Source organism: Aythya ferina (genome assembly GCF_964211825.1).
Source record: "Aythya ferina genome assembly, chromosome: 5".
Taxonomy (NCBI): Eukaryota; Metazoa; Chordata; class Aves; order Anseriformes; family Anatidae; genus Aythya; species Aythya ferina.
In genome coordinates, this window is record NC_140301.1 from 22,226,744 (window position 1) to 22,245,399 (window position 18,656).

The 18,656-nt window shown below is 36.0% G+C and overlaps 1 protein-coding gene across 2 annotated transcripts in view; it reads left to right on the top strand.

The window, feature by feature from the left end:
* The window catches only part of PRKD1 (protein kinase D1), a 123,758-nt gene extending 110,467 nt beyond the window's left edge, over positions 1-13,291 (top strand). For both annotated transcript variants that reach the window (XM_084521242.1, XM_084521243.1), the window contains 5 exons: positions 297-458; positions 1,869-1,967; positions 3,132-3,399; positions 10,353-10,438; positions 12,314-13,291. In XM_084521242.1, the coding sequence (XP_084377368.1) occupies positions 297-458; positions 1,869-1,967; positions 3,132-3,399; positions 10,353-10,438; positions 12,314-12,532 (834 nt within the window). In that variant the 3' untranslated portion in view covers positions 12,533-13,291. The remainder of the gene's footprint in view (positions 1-296; positions 459-1,868; positions 1,968-3,131; positions 3,400-10,352; positions 10,439-12,313) is intronic.
* Positions 13,292-18,656: the final 5,365 nt, after the last annotated feature.

Below are 18,656 nucleotides of genomic sequence, written 5' to 3' on the forward strand. Positions count from 1 at the left end.
ATAAATATTCAAAACCAAACGTGTTGGGAATGTTATGTTAGGAATTATCTCTGCAGTTTAAAGCACCAAGCACAATAATGTATGTTTGTTAAAGTGATTTTAAGTGCATCCCTTCTCTTATACCATCCCTAGAAATTTCGTGCCTGCTGCTTAAAAATGAAGCATGTGGTTTATGTTATGAAAAACTGAAATGTTGTCTGGTTTAGGAGGGTCTGAAGATTGGCTATGTAATGAGAAAACCTTCTAATCAAGTTGGGAAATCTATGTTGTTCAAGTGCTGTATTTACCCTTAATAGAATCTTCATCATCCTGGGGTTGTAAATTTGGAGTGCATGTTTGAGACACCAGAAAGAGTGTTTGTTGTTATGGAAAAACTCCATGGAGATATGCTGGAGATGATCTTATCAAGTGAAAATGGCAGATTGCCGGAGAGAATAACAAAGTTTTTAATTACTCAGGTAAGAAATTGATTATAAACCTAGAAAGAGATTTGAGGTCAATTGTTACCACTGTTTCTTATGTTTTGCTTTTGACATAATTTACCTCTTTGATTTATGAAAGCTTGGATTATATTATCAGAGATGGTACAGACATCTTTGTGTACATTATGTGATCTGTAGTAAACCATTAAGAGGACCTAGAAATAGATAAACGTGCAGTTGCCTGGCTGCTGGATGGAAAGCCATCAAGTTACAGGTTCTCTTATGCTTGAAGGATTAAGCACAAGAAGGGGTTGCAAAACACAGATAGCAAACCGTCAAAGAAGGAAATTTAGCAAACCTGCAGAAGGAAATGTGAGCCTTCTGAATTTCCCAGTACCCATTACAGTTCATGATATGCACTTATGTGCCTCTTTTCTATGCTGAGATTGGATCTGATTAAAAGAATCTGGTTTCCTGTATGACTTCTGTTAACGATATGATCTGTTTTTTTTTGTTGTTTTTTTTTTTTGTTTTGTTTTGTTTTGTTTTTTGATGGTGGTGGTTTTGTTCTTCCTGTTGTCATATTATCATACTGTTTCTTTGGCTGCCATCATACTGGTTTAAATTTAGATACACAATTGAGTAGTGAGCCACCTCGGAGTTATAGCAGCAGCCTGTTTTTTGTGTTAAGGCAAGAAAAAGAAACTCCACTGTTACAGTGGAAGTTTATTAGAGGAACATAGTAGGTTCTCTAGCTTTCAGGCTTTCATGGGCAAAACTGCCATCAGCTTTAGAATTTGGTTTCTTACCTTATCTTTAGCCTCTAGCCATTACCTGCTCTAATACAGTAGGAAAGTCAGTATCAGCCTCTGACAAGACACAAAGAATGAGTTAAAGCCACAGGAACAGGATCTGTTATACATGTACTCTCTTTGCATAGGGACAGGAGGTATAGCTGTTATACTCAGTTTGTATGTTCTTATGTATGTAATGGCATAAAAATACATGCAAGACTCTTTATGCTTTATCACCTCAAAGATATGCTTAAATTGGATCACAGAATATTTCTGTGAAAATTTTTGAGTGAATAATTTAGATCTGGAAGGTCACTTTGCAAATGTTTCTGTGTTAAAGACTTCACAATAGATTAAACAAATATTTAGAATGCATTTTCTAAAAATGTTTTCAATATGAGGTCTTTGGAGAAGGAACAATTGTATTCTGTACAGTGAAACATTAAGAAAACTTGAGGTGCAACAAATAATAGCTGACATTTTTGCTTCTTACATTGTGGACATTGTTTTAAAAGGTACAGTCTTGTTGGATTGTTTCTTTTTGCACCATTCCTCAATTCTCTAGTCACTGTTACTGTCAGAACAATGTAAAGCCAAATAAATATACAACATTTAAAACTGAAATTCTTTCTGATTTTTTTTTTCTTGACAGATCCTTGTTGCTTTAAGACATCTCCATTTCAAAAATATCGTTCATTGTGACCTCAAACCAGAAAATGTATTATTGGCATCAGCTGATCCTTTTCCACAGGCAAGTAGGAAATGCCCTGTGTTAAGATAGATTGTTCACATTAGGAAGTGCTAGCAATGATTATTTTATGAACAAACAAGTGGTTATTGACCTGCCTGTATCAGTTCCAGGAACTACATAAAATTGTAGATATGAGTATCCAAAAAAGGGTATTTTTAAAAATCCTTGTTTTTTGTCATTTACCTAAAATATTCAACAAGATTTTCAAGTATGATAGGGCAACTTGCGCACTTGTTTCTAATTTGCTCACCATTACAGCACAAATTACTTAGTTGGTTAATCTGGTCCAGATAAATGACAATTTGAAAGCAGAAACAGTAAAGACTTTTTTTTTTTTTTTTTTTTAATTAAGGAATGGTTCACGAAGAACAACAGCTTCTTCTTTAATGTTATGAATTTAAATGCCAGGTAGCTTGCAGATGGTGTAAATATACTTTCTGACTTATTGTACTTCTCATTAAGAGGTATATACATCAGTCAGTTCCTGTTGCCTTTAATCTGCAGAATTCATATGTAAGCTCTTCCAACTGCTTACAGTCAAAAGAACATATTTTCTAATTTCCCTGTAATTTTGTAAATAATATTAATAATTTGAAAGGAAGGGACAATATTGAGACTGTAAGTAACAATTTTAAAGCAGCAAAATCTGACCCAGTGAAGAAATCCAACAAGGAAATTTGCTGAGAGGTAGGGTATAACTAGGTCCCCAACAAACTGAAAGTGGTAGATCAAGAACTAACTTTTGACAACTATTGATTCAGGAAAAAGTCACAGGTAAAACCATTTTTCTTCTTGCTGTGTTTTTATGCTATGAATGAATAGATATTATTTTGTATTACTACTTTCACCAGAAACCTAAGCTGTTAGGCCCTTCAAAAATATAAATTCTTTCATTCAAAGCAGTTCTGTGTTATTACTTTCACTACAGTTTATTTACAGCATGAAGGAATACAATGGCTTGGTAATCTAGTCTAATACTGTGGTGGAATAACGGGATTCCTCTCAAAGAGAAGTTTAAAAAAAAAGTATCCTTGAGATGCAAGGATATATAAATAAAATGCAATAGAGATGCATTTTACAACTATACCATGATAATAGTACATCAACTATGTATTTGATAATAAAAACAAACCCTTATTTACTCTAGCAATTTTCTTTAAACAGGTAAAACTTTGTGATTTTGGCTTTGCTCGAATCATTGGGGAGAAATCCTTTAGGCGTTCAGTTGTAGGAACACCAGCCTACCTTGCTCCAGAAGTGCTGAGAAACAAAGGCTATAACAGATCTCTGGATATGTGGTCTGTGGGTGTTATTATTTATGTAAGCCTTAGTGGTACCTTCCCATTCAATGAAGATGAGGACATACATGACCAAATCCAGAATGCTGCTTTCATGTATCCACCTAATCCATGGAAAGAAATTTCTCATGAAGGTAATAATTGTCAGTGGATGTTTTATTTGAATGCTAAAACAGTGTAGTATTTTGCTTGTATATTTTGTTTTTCTCTCTACATACCAGGGATACATTTATTTTTTGAAATTTCAGTAATGTACCATAATGTAATGTCTCCGTTTTGTAGTATTAACTGTAGACATTTCCTGCAGAGCCTGTATAGACTGCATAATCCTGTAGTGTGAGATCTCATCAGGTGTTGAAGGATGCATATAGCCACCTACAGATTTGATTGCTATAGAATCTTGTGGAGGACCTCAGCTGTTAGAATTCATGTTACATCTATTTACTTCTGTACTTCTTTTGGCCCTAGCACTTCTTCAGTCCTTTTCATATTCTACTTTTGCCAGTAATTTGGTTTTCATTCAGTTTTATGCTCTAACCTGAGAGTCTTTCTGTGGAGAAGATAAAGAAGATACTGAACAATTCCAAACAGATGAGATTTCAAAAACAGTGTGAGAAATGTCAGAAGAGACTTTCTGCAAGGGTGAGGGGAAAAAAAAGCTGGGAGATGAGAGCTGGGAGCTGATCCAATAAGATTTCAGAAACTAGATTTCTGTTCAGGGTCCTGAAAAATTTTTAATAGTAAAAAACAAACAAACAAACAAAAGCTAATATTTTACTATGAGCATCTTTAAAGAAGGTAAATGAAGTCTATTAAAGATGACTCTAGAAACAAGCACGGGAATCTAGACCTCTATCTAAAGTACTACTAGTGACTTTTAGAACTACAAGTTGAGTTCAAACAATATCTCTGTCTAGAGATATTCTATCTAGATATCTCAGTATCTAATTACCATAAAAAAACATTGATGAACCTATTTCTTTCTTTTTTTTTTTTTTTGTCTTGAAGGATCTACACAGATGTTTTCTTGCATGATGTTATATTATTATTTTAAAATTAAAAGAAAGCTTTTTAAGCTACTCTTACATGTAAGAATTAAAACCATTGAAGACTCAGCAATTAGTCCTATTTATTTACTTAATTGGCATGTGCAAATATTTAGGAGAAATTTAACACATAATGAACAACCATATCCCTCACAGAAGCCTTCAACCCAAATTTTGCTTCACTGCTATTCATTAAAAAATTCAAACTTCATTTGATTAGATGAGCGTCCTTGTCAAAGATAAAGGAAATACAAAATTAATACTATCTTTAATGCACATGAGAAGGATCTTTTTAGAAATGTTATGCTGTCAGAATTTGAAAAACTAGGAGCCATTTGGCAAATGATTACCATAAGTAAAACTTATGTAAATATTATTCTCCATTACTTGGTGCTTTACTCTCATACATCCAAAAGGCAATGCTGGATCCAAACACTCTTTAACAATGGACTCTATAAATTGTACATTACAGCTGGATTTTAAAAGTGGTAACTTATTACAGAGACTATATTACATGTCTCAGTAATGACAGGCATAAATCGAGAATACAGTGAACTTAGAGTTAGGCTAATCATAATTTGGGTTGGAAGGGGGACCCTTAAGAATCACCTAGTTCCAACCCCAATGTCATGGGGGCCTTCCACTTGACCGGTTTGCTCAAAGCCACATCCAACTGTCTAAGAGAATTAATATTAACTCCAATTTGTGCGTGCCAATTTACTTCAGAACTGTAACAGACAGTGATCATGGATGAACAGGCTTTATCTGTCCTTTTCTGCCATTAAAATTAGCCTGTAAAAGTTAAGGCTTTTCAACTTTTATGCCTCTGACAAATGTATTTTTTCCCCGTTTATCCATTCAAAACTTTTGTGAGCATCATTTCCCAAGCTCATCCATGAAATCCCTTCTCTAACTTCACCAAATCCAATTGCTTTTCATTTTCTTTTTTTTTTTTCTTCAGAGAATGTGTCTGTCTACCTATCTGTCTACCTCTGTATCTATCTATCTGTCAATCACAGAATCCTCTTTAGAGAATTCTGATTTCCATCTGTACCAAGCAGCTGCATTTTCCCCACCTTTTTCTCTCATTTGAAAGAATACTCCCTGAAAACTGAGAATGTATTTGTATGTCAAAATAGAATTGGAAGACATTACTGTAGAGGCAATTTCTGTGGTAATCTCTGTATTAAAACAGGTTTTGTCACAGCCATTCAGCATTCCATTGTCCAATCTGCTATTTCTGTTCTCTTTGGCTCCAATTATTGACAAGCCAGTTTATATTTCTGAATTCACTGAACTGCTATGTTAGAATTTTAGCTTCGCTCAGACCTCTCTGTGGAATTTTGCTAGATATACAGAAGAATCTTCTTGCAAATTTCTTACTTACAGATGTAAATTTCATATCTGTCAAACATGGAGTGTGTTTTCAACAGTGTTACTGGTTGTTTCCACCTTTGAACTTTCTGTCCACCAAATCTGCATTGTTTCAAAAAGATTATTTTGACTTAGCTGCAGGTTACAAAAAATAAATGCTATTGGATTTAAGGACAAAATTCCCTGAAAAATGCTGTACCTCTGCTTGTTAATATATTTTACCTAATGTATTTTTTCTGTGGTGGCTGTTCTTTTGAACTGAATGGGCCCAAAATGTGCTATGTCAAATTTTAGATTATTCATGGCATGTTTCATTCTGCTGTGGATTTTTTTTTGTAAATCATTGCATTCAGAATTATTTTTGTTTGTTTTTATCAGCTACCAACGCAGCTATTACTGCTACCCTGATAAAGCTATGTGAGGTACATACTGCTGGTTAGGTGCTTCATATTACTTTGTATTATTAAAGGATTTAGGAAGAAACAATGCAATTTCTTTCATGTATTAAATTTGATCATGGTGTGCCTTTTACTTTTTTTTTTTTGTTTTGAGTCAGAAATAAATACTACAGCTGTCTTTGTGTCAACATAGACTTGTTTCAGCATATGTGAATAGAAACTGTTTCATGCATTAATGAGAAAATCACATGAATAAGTATTAAGTACAAGGAGGTCACATACATATTATAGCTCAAAGATGTCTCTACCTCTGTAAATGTTTAACTAGCTGTTTAAACTAAGGTCTTGGCCATACTTACATGTGTTTGCCAGAATAAAATGGTATTTTAACCTCTGTTGTGGAGGTGCAACTTGTAATTGCCAAGGACTTCTTTTGATAGTACAGCTGAATCCATTTCACAGAAAATAATAAGCTTTGCCAGCTGAAGATTATTTTTTGCCAAAATAACTGCATGTGCGCATTGTCAACAAAGCTGTATTGAGCAGCAATAGGGAAGCAGTGGGTAAGTGTATGAAAAAGTTATACCAGTGATAACAGAGCTATACTCAGAAGGATACAGGGTCTGGGAACTCCTAAGTTTTATATTAATGTCTGCAGCTTAAATTTTCACAAGTGATGGCTGCTCGAGTAGTTGATATTATGTGTGTACTTTAAAAATTCTGGATCAAGTATAATTTTTAATTTAGCACTGCTTTTCGTAGTACTCTTAAGGTGATATGTTTCTTACAAATTAAATGAAAAGCAAAAGTCTGTATCATAGGACTAAATGGATAGTAAATTCAGGTAAGACGGGTTTTTCAGATATTTTGCTAACTTTTGTGTTAATGTATGTGTTACATCCTAATTGAGTTAAAACAATCATTTCTATGAAAACTGTAATTTGTTAACTTAATACTTCATGTAGACCTTTTTGCTGTGTCTTTACTATAACTAATTTTTTGCTATACTAACAAACTGACATAAGTAGTTTAGAACTTCCTGATTCAGTAAGTTCTTCCAATAAAATGCAACTGAAAAACAATTACAGTTTTTTAAAACATTTGTGATTCTGATGAATGTTCAGCTATCTAAATGATGAGTAGTCATGTTGTTTGGAAGCTAGGAGGAACAGCTGGCTGGTTTATCCTGTTCAGCAAAGTCTGCAGCTCCTGAAACTTGATAAGCCCTCAGGTGGCCCTACCTTAATCAGGGGAAATAAACAGGAGCCCATAAAGGTGTTTGGAAAAGCTATACCTCTTAGAACTTTTTCCTCTTAGAACTTTTATACCAGTTACTTCCTTGACAATACCTGCTGGATTCCATAAAAGATGTTCAGACCATAGGTGGTCTTTCTGAACCTTCTACATTTATTAATAACTGTGTATAATGTTGTACAATGTTTTTGCAGAGGAATATTGTCAAACTATAAAATTCTAAAAATGCGTGACAAGGATTATTTTAAAACCTGTTGTTTGTTTGGTTGGTTGGTTTTTTGTTTGTTTTTAAATTCAGTCTTTATTTCATAAAATGTACTTTAAAATAGAGTGCAGTTGCCCCACTTTCTTCAAAACTACTTTTTCTTTCTAGACTGAATTTTTTTTTTCCTAAGTTATGATGGCCTAGTTTGGTCTCCTGAGTGACTCATGTGAATCACATTTGAGTTGTATGTCTAAACTGATTGTTAACAGCTTATACATTTTTATATCCAGTGTTTTTAAGCAGTACAATTTGTAAAGTAAACATAAAATTATTATTTATATGCTTTTTTTTTTTTTTTTCAAATTCTGATATTGAGTCAAAATGTGTCTTACTGTAGGCACATTTTATGTGATGTAGCCAGACCAGGTTATTTTAGGTGGTGGCTATAAGGACAGCTCATGGTTTTTTTTGTAAGCTGAAGGAGGAAGTAATCAGGATCTTTCCTCATTTCCTATAGCTAGTGACACATATCAGTGTCTGAACCTCTCTAATTTGTCTAACACCAGTTAAAGTCAGAATTCTCTCAGTAATTGACTATTCCAGATCCCTCAGAAAATCCTTTAATCCTTCAGTTTAATCACTCTGGCTATCTGTATTGCTTCTGCTTTCTTTTACGCAGCACTGTCCTTTTGCTGTCAGTATGTGGCAGCTGCATGTTGACTCCTAACTGGTACTTAGCACTCTTATGCTTGAGAAGGAGCTCTGCTTTGATTGCATGATTTTCTGGTAAAAATAGCAAATGCTTTTTGCTGTTGAAGCTCATGTTTGATCTCATTCTTCACTTACATTTGAAAACTTAAGAGTATTAAAGAGATCGAATCATATATGATAGTTTGGAAGATAAATTCTCATAATTCTTACATTTGCATTTGTGCTTATTTATATTGCTAACTAAGGGACAAGTGATAATTCAAAACTTTCCTGGAGAAAACAACTTTAGGTGAAGAATCAGAAACACACAATCAGAAACTTTATACAGAGAGCAATATTCCAGTGGTGAAACAAGCAGATCATCTGTGTAAACTGTGTTAACTTTGAGGCTGGAGCTCAAGTTAACCTCCTGAGTCTCACTGTTTGAGGAAAGAGAGAAAACAAGAAATCTGAAGCTCTACATTCAGTAAAACTGGATCATTATGATAAGCTGATGGTTCCAGTCCCTAAAAGCAGCAGAAGCTTGCATCAAGCTGGTCCTCTATTTCAAGTGCTACTGATGTCCTCTACAGAGCAGTGTCTGTTGCTTTCCCGTCCAGGGTTATGAACATCTATCCTATAATCCATGAGAATGCTAGACAGAGAGCTGATATAAGCTACTCAAACCTGTAAGAACATCATAAACTAATTATCCCCTTCTCTGAGGAAACCCTACCTCTTCTTGTGATGTTAATAACTTTTTATTCTTTGGTGTGTTTTATTTCATTCTATCCAAAAGGAAAAGTGGGCAGCTCTCCAGGCTGTCACTGTCATGCAAATCCCAGGAGTATCTTAAAGCATAGTTATATGCCTCTTAAAGGCCTAGTTCTCTCATTTTTGAGGCTTAGCAGTCATCTTGGCATTCATTTTGATGACAACTGATTTTCAAATCATTTTAAGAAATGTTTTCACTAAGAACAATAAAAACATGGCCTAAAGAATTCAGCCAGGGAGATCCACGTGACATCTTTTATGAAGTTCACGCCATAGATGCCTGTCTTTCAAAATAGGTGAAATATTTGAGAAGGAAATAAGCAAAATAAGCTACACTCATACTTTAGTTATAATCCAGTTGCCCATTGCCAATGGTGTTGCCCATGAAAAAGATTAACCCTGTTGTTTTGGAAAACAAGTAAGTTTTCAGAGTGCTGCCATCTATCAGTAGTGGTCCTGTTGGACCACTGGCTTTCTGATCCCACATCTGCTTCTCAGACATTTTGAAAGGGAACAAAACAAACATGTTAGAGAATTTAGCATGAATTGTACACTAAAAGAGATGATAGCTAAAAATCTGTTCGTCCACAACAGAGAAAACAAAATTAGGACCATCTGCTTCCAAGAGCAGTGTGGCTCAGAATCTCTGGCAGTGCCTTCTTTGCCAGAATTCCTGAGATTTGTTTGATCTTATTCCCACGATTGCTTTGATTTCCAAGATAATATTCATCACCAGGGACCTGGGGCTACTTTAATGGCAGTCAGTTATTGCTAAGAATAGCTTTGTCTGTCAGATTTACTGCACATGTCCAACAGACTGTTGTGCAAATTTCCATTTTCCTGGATATAGTAGTGAAACCTATAGTCAGGGACACAGAGTTGTTGCTTCCACGCTGGCTGAATGAAAAGCATGGCAAGTCAGGTACTCAGGAGTTATAAACAGTTTACCCCGTCCTCTTGGGGCAGAAACACACAGAAAAGCCTACCTGGTAAAGGTACCCCTCTACCTGTTTCCTGTAAACTGCTGTAGAACCTGAAGTATACTGTAGCCCTCACTTACATGCGGTGTTTTTTGTTTTTTTTTTTTCACTTGAGCAGAAGCTGAGAAGTTTCATCAGTCTTTGCTACATGCCTGCAAATGGACACAAAGAGGTAGACAATATACTAGCTAGCAGGCAACTATTTAGTAAAATATTACTTTCAGGGATATCAACATTGAATACAGTTTGAAAAATCTGGAGCATGGAGGAAAAATTGCCCTTTTTACTACTATCGTGTCTGTCTGTCTCTGTTTATATATAAAAAATATATTTTAACTGATATGTTCTAATATTATTCCTTTTCAGCTATCGATCTCATAAATAATTTGTTGCAAGTGAAAATGAGAAAGCGCTACAGTGTGGACAAAACATTAAGCCATCCATGGTTACAGGTATTGCTGCAAACTCCATGTTGTTTGTTTTTTTTTTTCCTGAGTATTTATTCTCTTAAGCATATAAAAATTTTCATCTTTAAGTGCAATAGAATCTAAGCAAATCTACAAACACAGAGATGTTTTCTGATCCTGAGAACCTCATATTCCTTTACCAATTTATGTATATATTCTAATTAATTTTTGAAGTATGAGATTCCACTACTAAACTCTCTCATGTTTTCAAAGTACACTAAAGAAGTGTATTTAGTTTGTCTGCTAAGAACATATATAGAGAGATAGATAGTCTATAAAGTCATTCAACTTGCATTATCAAATTGCCTGGGGTCTACCCCAATATATCATAGAATCATATCATATAATGGCTTGGGTTGGAAGTGACCTTAAAGAGGCTCCAACCCCTAGGATCCTCCAAGGAATACATATATGTGCATAGGAAACTAATCATGCACAAGCATGGCACAGATCAGATGCATAGTCTACAGTCCCAAAGGAATCTTTATCTGAACTAAGACCTGGGTCCTTACACATGAGCAATGTTTCTCAAAGTGGAGGGTGACCTGCTGGAACAGGGGGAAAAGGACTGCAACCTCCCACCACACCCCTGCCTTCCCCAGGGACATTTCTCCTGGGCTTGCATTCTTCCTCGCAGATTTCCTGTCACCCTCTAGTCTTTTCCTCCAAGACTGTGTTCTCTCTACCAACCATTACAGAATGCATTTGTCAGGATCTCTGGGGACCAGAAAGGTGATCTGAGCTAAGTCCTGCAGCACAGCTGCTGGCTGTCTCATGTGATGGGACAGCATCCTTCACCTCTCTACGTTCACTTTTGTTCCTTGTGAATGGAGGTAAACCAAGGCAAGGCAGTACAGCAGCAGCTCTAGCACCATGGATGAGTTGTCCTTCCAGAAAAGCCCAAGCTTGTGGGTGAAGGAAAGATAACAGTGGAGCAAGGGAGTGAGAGGTAGAGATGGTTTCTGAGAGGAAATCTGTGTAAGAAGTGGGCCTAAAGATGCAAGAAATGAAGCGTGAAGTCTTTTGTGCATTTACAGGGTGTGGGCTTTCTGATGCTTTGGTTTGGTGACCAGGGTTGTCTCTTAAGTAATGACAAAGTGGGTGAGAAAAAAATAAAACTGGGTACAGAGTTGTGGGCAGAGGTTAGGCTGTGTTGCTAGGATTGGCTTTATTACTGTAGCTAGATGGATGCTTTGGGTGGGAATAAGAAAAGTAATTATTGAACTTGAGATATGCTTTGGGCAGATCAGAGGTTGCAGAGCATGTTAAAGAGAACCAAATGTGTTTGCAACCTTACCATTGACTGTCAAAACAGAGTTCCAATGTAGCTTTGATATTTATATGTATGCATTTATATGAGCACACCACTACTTGCCTAAGTTTGGAAAAGCAGATTTTTTCTAGCTCCAGCTGAATTTATATCCTGCACCATTATACTGAGATAGAGCAACTTTCTTGACTATCTTATACTGATCATGTGGATGTAGAAGTCTGATTTAAAGATGTTTTCTTCTTCCCCGTAAGTCTTATGATTAGTGCAAGGAATTGTTTTACCACCCATGCCATATCACAGAAATCTGTAGACTGTTCATACATCCTGCAAAACAATCTGTAATATCTCCATACTATACTTATAACAGAGTTTAATAAAATTAATTTAACAGACAGTGCTCTTAATATGATACCTATTTCTGTAGGCAGATTTCATATTTATTGATTATATGGTTTTTCTGTTCTGGGGAAATAGGGATGCATGATACTCAAATTGCCAACTTAGTAGCATTTTGTATACGATTGGTAGTAGAAGAGAATGCCATTTATTTTAGAAATGTTAAAACAAATACTATTACTTTATTTCAGGACTATCAAACCTGGTTAGATTTAAGGGAACTTGAATGTAAAATGGAGGAACGTTACATTACCCATGAAAGTGATGACTCCCGATGGGAACAGTATTCAGGAGAACATGGATTGCAGTATCCAGCACACCTTATCAGTCCAAGTGCTAACCATAATGAAAACACCAAGCTAGAAGAAACAGAAATGAAAGCCCTCAGTGAGCGTGTCAGCATCCTTTAAGTTGCATCCCCTATAATCTGTCAAAACACTGTGGATTTAATAAATACATACGGTCAGGTTTAACGTTTGCCTTGCAGAACTGCCATTATTTTCTGTCAGATGGGAACAAAGCTGTTATGCTGTTACACTGTTGATGCATCTGAGTTGCCAAGACAAATCAACAGAAACATTTTCGTGTGACCAACTGTGTTGTATTTACAAAAAGTTCCCAGAAACACTAAACTTGTTATTGTGAATGATTCATGTTGTATTTAATGTATTAAAACCTGTCTCCACGGTGCCTTTGCAAACTAGTGTTTTTCTTACTTGAGCCTCAATTTGGTAAGAGAGAACTTCCCCATGAAGATTTTTTTTTTTTGCATCTTTAGTATTGTAATTGTAAGCAAACTCTTGAAGAGTAGATCATTACTGCTGTTCTGTGAACAACTTCTACTATTTGGATAAAAAAAAATTAGTGTCATAAAAATTAAAAAAAAAAATAAAAAATTGCATAGCACTGTACAGTTTAAAATCAGATAACTTGCGTGTATGTGTTTGTGTGTTTGTGTATATAGATAGACACACACACACGGTACAACCTGCTCTTAAGCCTAAATGCCTTAGTAATGTAAACTGCAGTATATGCCAGTTGTGTTTCCCTTTTTCTTAAAATATTCAAATATTCTTCTCTAATATGAATATTCTCTAATATGTACATTCAGAACCTAAATAACATGTTGACTTTGTGTATGTTTTCAATAAAAGTCTTGTTAAAATAGGTTCATTGGAGTAATCTTCCTGCTTAAAATATCCCTGGAATGGCATCAGAATTAGGTGGGATAAGTTATATTCATAAAACCATAGAATTGTTTGGGTTGGAAGGGACCTCAAAGTTCATCTAACTCACCACCCCTACCCCTGCCATGGGCAGGGACACCTCACACCAGACCAGGTTGCCCAAAGCCCCATCCAGCCTGGCCTTGAACAACGCCAGGGATGGGGCATCCACAGCTTCTCTGGGCAAGCTGCTCCAGTGCCTCATCACCCTCATAGTAAAGAATTTCTTCCTTATATCTGATCTAAACCTACACTCTTCTAGTTTAAACCCACTACTCCTCCTAGTCTACACTCCCTAACAAAAGAGTCACTCCCCAGCTTTCCTGTAAGCCTCCTTTAGGTACTGGAATGCTGCTGTAAGGTCTCTCCAGTCTTCTTTTCTTTTAGCTGAACAACCCCAACTCCCTCAGTGTGTCTTCACAGGAGAGGTGCTCCAGTCCTCTAGGTCATCCTCATAGCCCTCCTCTGGACTTGTTTTAGTACATTCGTGTCCTTCTTGTGCTGGGTGCCCCAGGTGGGGTCTCACAGGAGCAGAGGAGCAATCACCTCTCTCAACCTACTGGCCATGCTTCTTTTGATGCAGCCCAGGATACGGTTGGCTTTCTAGGCTTCAAGCACACATTTCTGGCTCATGTTGAGCTTCTTGTCATCCAACACCTCCAGGTCCTTCTCCTCTGGGCTGCTTTCACTAAAGTTCATCATTAAGGAACCCATCTGGAGGTAGGTAGGAAAATGCTGCCAGCTAACCTGTGTACCTCTAAAACACTTTCTAAAGAATCTGCTTGAAATGGCTTTATAATATGAATTCCGTCAGTTTTGAAACATACTTGGGTGGGAATTGGGAAGGGAAGTTGAGGACATTGATTTTGTATCAGTGAAATTTATGCAGATTTAGTTTTTAGAAGAATGCACTGCTTCTGCAGTGCATTTTCTAACAGTTACATATAGTCTTCTAACTGTAACCCATTTAGCCTTAACTTTGATATGCCAGAGTAACAGCGATGAGCTGAAAATTACTCTGCTACTGGCTGTCTCTGGGAAACAAACAAACAAACATCACCATCACCAAAAACCAGCAGAAAAGCAAACAAACAAACAAACAAACAAAAATGTTAATATACAGGTATTAAAGAGGAAGACTAAAAACAGAAAAAAAATATGCATGGGATGTGAGGCAGAAGTATACGAAGAGCTAACAACTACATCCCCTGAACCTCTACTAATCAAATCCTGGCTTTATATTACAGTTGTGAGCTTTTCATCAATGGATAAATCCATTCTTTCCTCCCAGAAGAGCTCTGCCCAGAAGTTTATGCCAGATACGTAGCATGACTAAAGCCAGCAGATTTTTTCTTAAGCATTTTGGGCCTCAGCTGGACAGACATTATGTACTGTAGAAGAAATAAAGATAAATCACCTTAAGTCAAACCAGAAAAAAATATATTTAACAAATTGAAATTAGTGTGAAAAATGGCTTATAAATCTCTTCTTCAGCTCCATTTTTTTTGCCCTACTCCCGCTGCTAGAAAAGAAAGATAACAAATCAAGTTCATAAATCCTTGATCACTTCAATGGGACCCTCAAGCAAGCTCTCTGCTAACACTAGCCCTGTAATATTTTCTGAAACAATTCTGGCTGGGCAGAGCTCAAATGTGTTGAACTTTCTGCCATACTGCAATGCCTACATTTTTATTCACAATTTACTAAAAGGTTAAATTTTTAGTGTCCATAGAGGAAATTTCTCAGGTGCTATCTGGGACTATTTATTTATTTATTTATTTATTTCTGTGACAATACAAGAAAAGCACAATACCATCTCATGTGAACTGTACAAATTGGCAGCCACTCCTTAAGCAACTACCACAAGACTAACTAATTTAAATCCTGCTTCTCAAGACTAATTGCTTATTCCATCGTTTCTTATCTGTTCCTTTCCAGCAACTAGTCTTACCATAGCAGGACATCCATTTTCTATTTTACTGAAGAGGAGGGAAAAGCAAAACAAAGTCAGAGCTTTTCTTTATAGGCCCATCTGTTTTACAGATCTTGTCTAAAATTGACTTAAGTACCCTTTTTCATCAAGAGTAAAAATTTCAGCAATGGAAAATCAATACTGGTGCAGGCCTTCCAATGCAGGTCGGTATTATTAGCCAGTTTAATCACCCTTCTGCAATTCCAGCATTTTTGTTTAAGATACTTTTAGTAATTACTGAATTTCCAACATTATCCAGTTGGCACTATTGACCAGCAGTGTACTTATGAGTTTTGCAGAAGATTGTGAAAGTCCACCTTACTGTTTATGCCTTGGCCATACAACTGGTAAGGGTTAGAGTCCTGGTTTTGTGTAAATGTTGTATTGCTGTCCATACAAAGCTAGCGAGCACTCTGGAAAGTTCTAGAGGAAGGTCTGTTCTCTTCTGGGAACATCTAGACAAAGTGACAGGAGACTGACAAAACTAGATCCAGATGCAACTGTGCTTTTAGAATAGAAGTGTTTCATAAAGGCTCATAATTATTATGGAGGGCACTCGTCAGTCTGGCCAATTACATTTCTGTACTTAACCATGCCATAAGACAAATATGATGATAAAAGACAACCAACAACATATGAGTGGGCATGTTTTGGGTTCTATTTCAGTCAGTCTTCAGTGTAATTATGTGTACTGACTAAACATATATAGCTAATTCACCTCAGTGCATGACAACAAATGTAAAAAAATAAAAAAATAAAAAAGTAATTATCCAGGAAATGACCATCAGTCAGATGTTGACTAGCTTTCCAAGTCAGAATCAGCATAACCTGTTTGAATTAACCCAATGCAAAGACCCTGATTTTGAAACACTGTGCATTACTGGCCACTGTGGAGTTTTATTTTTCATTCAGACTCAATCTTAAGTTAACTGTAAAATAAACATAAAAATAGACTCAGGCTGATTATCAATTTCCTGACACTAAAAGACAGAATGTGTGTATATATTTGTATGTGTATGTTTAAAAGCAAGTTCATCTAGAGGTACAGTGGTGGATTCATGATTTCATAATAATTGCATAATGTCTACATACTCTTGCTTATTTATTCCAGGAGTCAAGCCATGTTAACTAACTTTTCTAAAAGGAAATTGAAGAAAATTATCAGAATCTTATAGACTTTGTTCAGATGCTGATACCACGACAGTTCATAAGGAATTATCACAAAGTCACTTAATTTTGTTGTCTCATTCTGTGTTAACCAGTAACAAAGATTTAGATTTCTGCTTTCATGTTGATTAATTCTTGTGAGTCAGGATTTTATTAGTGGCTTATTTTTATTTACTGTTAGTGCACCAACCCTTGAGCAAAGGTAATCTTGAACAACACAGTTAAATTCTCAAAAATATCAAATAGTATACCAACACTTTTCTTGAGTATTGACACTAGTATTGATTGCAATGGCACCTCTAAGAAGTTGGGTGACAAAAGTAGAACCAGTACCACGTCTCATGAAGAAAACACATCACTGAGTACTTAAACTAAACCCCATCATCTGCTGACTTCTGTCATAAAAATGCCTATCATGCACAAGAGTTTGCTAAGCACAAGCCTATGCTGATAAAAGTATACTTAATCTCACAGAGCATTTATGATAATAATGTTATGAATAAATGTTCGCCAATAGAGCAGAGCAAAAGTGCAAATAAATTACTACTCTAAGACACATTCTGGCTAACCCCTAAATATGATTTCAAAGAAACTCTTAAAAGAAACTCCTTTCAAAGAAACTAGAGGCATATCATACTTTTTTTCCCCCTTTCCTCTTTCTTCATCACTTTTAAGGTACATATTGTGCAAATATTTATTGCTTTTTTTTTTTTTTTTTAAAGTGAATCAGTAGACACCATATACCCTCATATAATATTTCAGCCCACAAAACATACAGAAAATGATCATACTTCTGTAACTATTAATTATGGTACAATATTATTGAGATAGGCCTACCAAAATGTTGACATCCTGCATAATCTCTGCACCTGAACTGAAGCTCTCAAGTTCTTTGGTTTACTGTGCATGTGCTGTACAGGAAAGAGCTCAGTCAAATCAATTATAATCTAGAGGAGCTATCTTGTTAGATCAGGCTCCTTTTAGTGACAGAAAATTTGGCACCCCAATGGGATGTTCATCCAGGAGTTTTACCTTGGTTTTTGCTCAGGTTATTCCTAACAACTGGAGCAAGTGAATGCTGCAAACCAGGCACGTGTGCGTCTACTGTGTGAACTGATATCTGTATTTTCTCCTTCCTGAATTTTTGCTTAGCTTAGATGAGGAACAGGGAGCACATATAGAAGAATTGTAAACTATTTTGCTACCTTACCAGGCACATCTACAAACCTGAACATCGGCTGTTCACAAATAGGAATATAAGAAAAATCTACTTACACTTCAGACTGAAAAGTTACTATTTTGAAAGGTCCCATTAAATTAGATGTTTTCCTTGGGAATCCATACTTTATGGTCCTACACCCAAGGGTGTCTAGTGTCTAGCTCTACTGAGAGTCTGGAAGGCCTGAGGCCCCATCCTGCAAATGTCTGCCAGTCAAAATGCCAACCAGGGGAGCTACAAGAAAAATAGGCATGATGAAGATGTGCCTTTAAGGCAAATACCAAAATCTGCAAGCATGTGAATGCTGCCAAAGATTGACAAAAAATTGGCAGATTCTGATGCAGTATTTCTATTCTTGAAAAACTATTTTCCAATATGAATTTATGATACATTGCCAAATATAACTTAAATAGTTTTAACCAATATAACTCTCAAAATGAATAGTAACTTATCAGTGATGACCCCTTGCACTTTTAATGGAGACTGATTTTTCAGAAAGTCCCAATAACTACCCTTTGGAAGGCAAGTATTTCAGTTTGGTTCCACTGTTGACTTAGGCATAAAAAAGCATGAGTTAATTTTGAGGCAGTTAGATCACCACATTTAATAAGTGGAAAGTATACTGACATATTCTTAAGAAAAAATAAAAATTGACTTAAGGGACCTGGCTCACATTTGCCAAGTAAACAGCTGCAGCCATTTAAGATGTTTGTGTCTTAGCCCCAGCTGCTTGTTACTGGCCTTAGAGTGAAAACAGAATGCTTCAACTTTCTTATTTCACACTCAAAAGCACCTGAGCATTATTTTTGTCTTAGAGTTTAACCTAATATGCCTGATTGTGAGTTCAAGCTGTGATGCTCCATTCTACTGACTCTGCCATAGGGAGACAACTAGAAAATGGGCATGATGGAGAGTGAGGGCAGCAATGTATAAAACTACTGTAGCTGGAT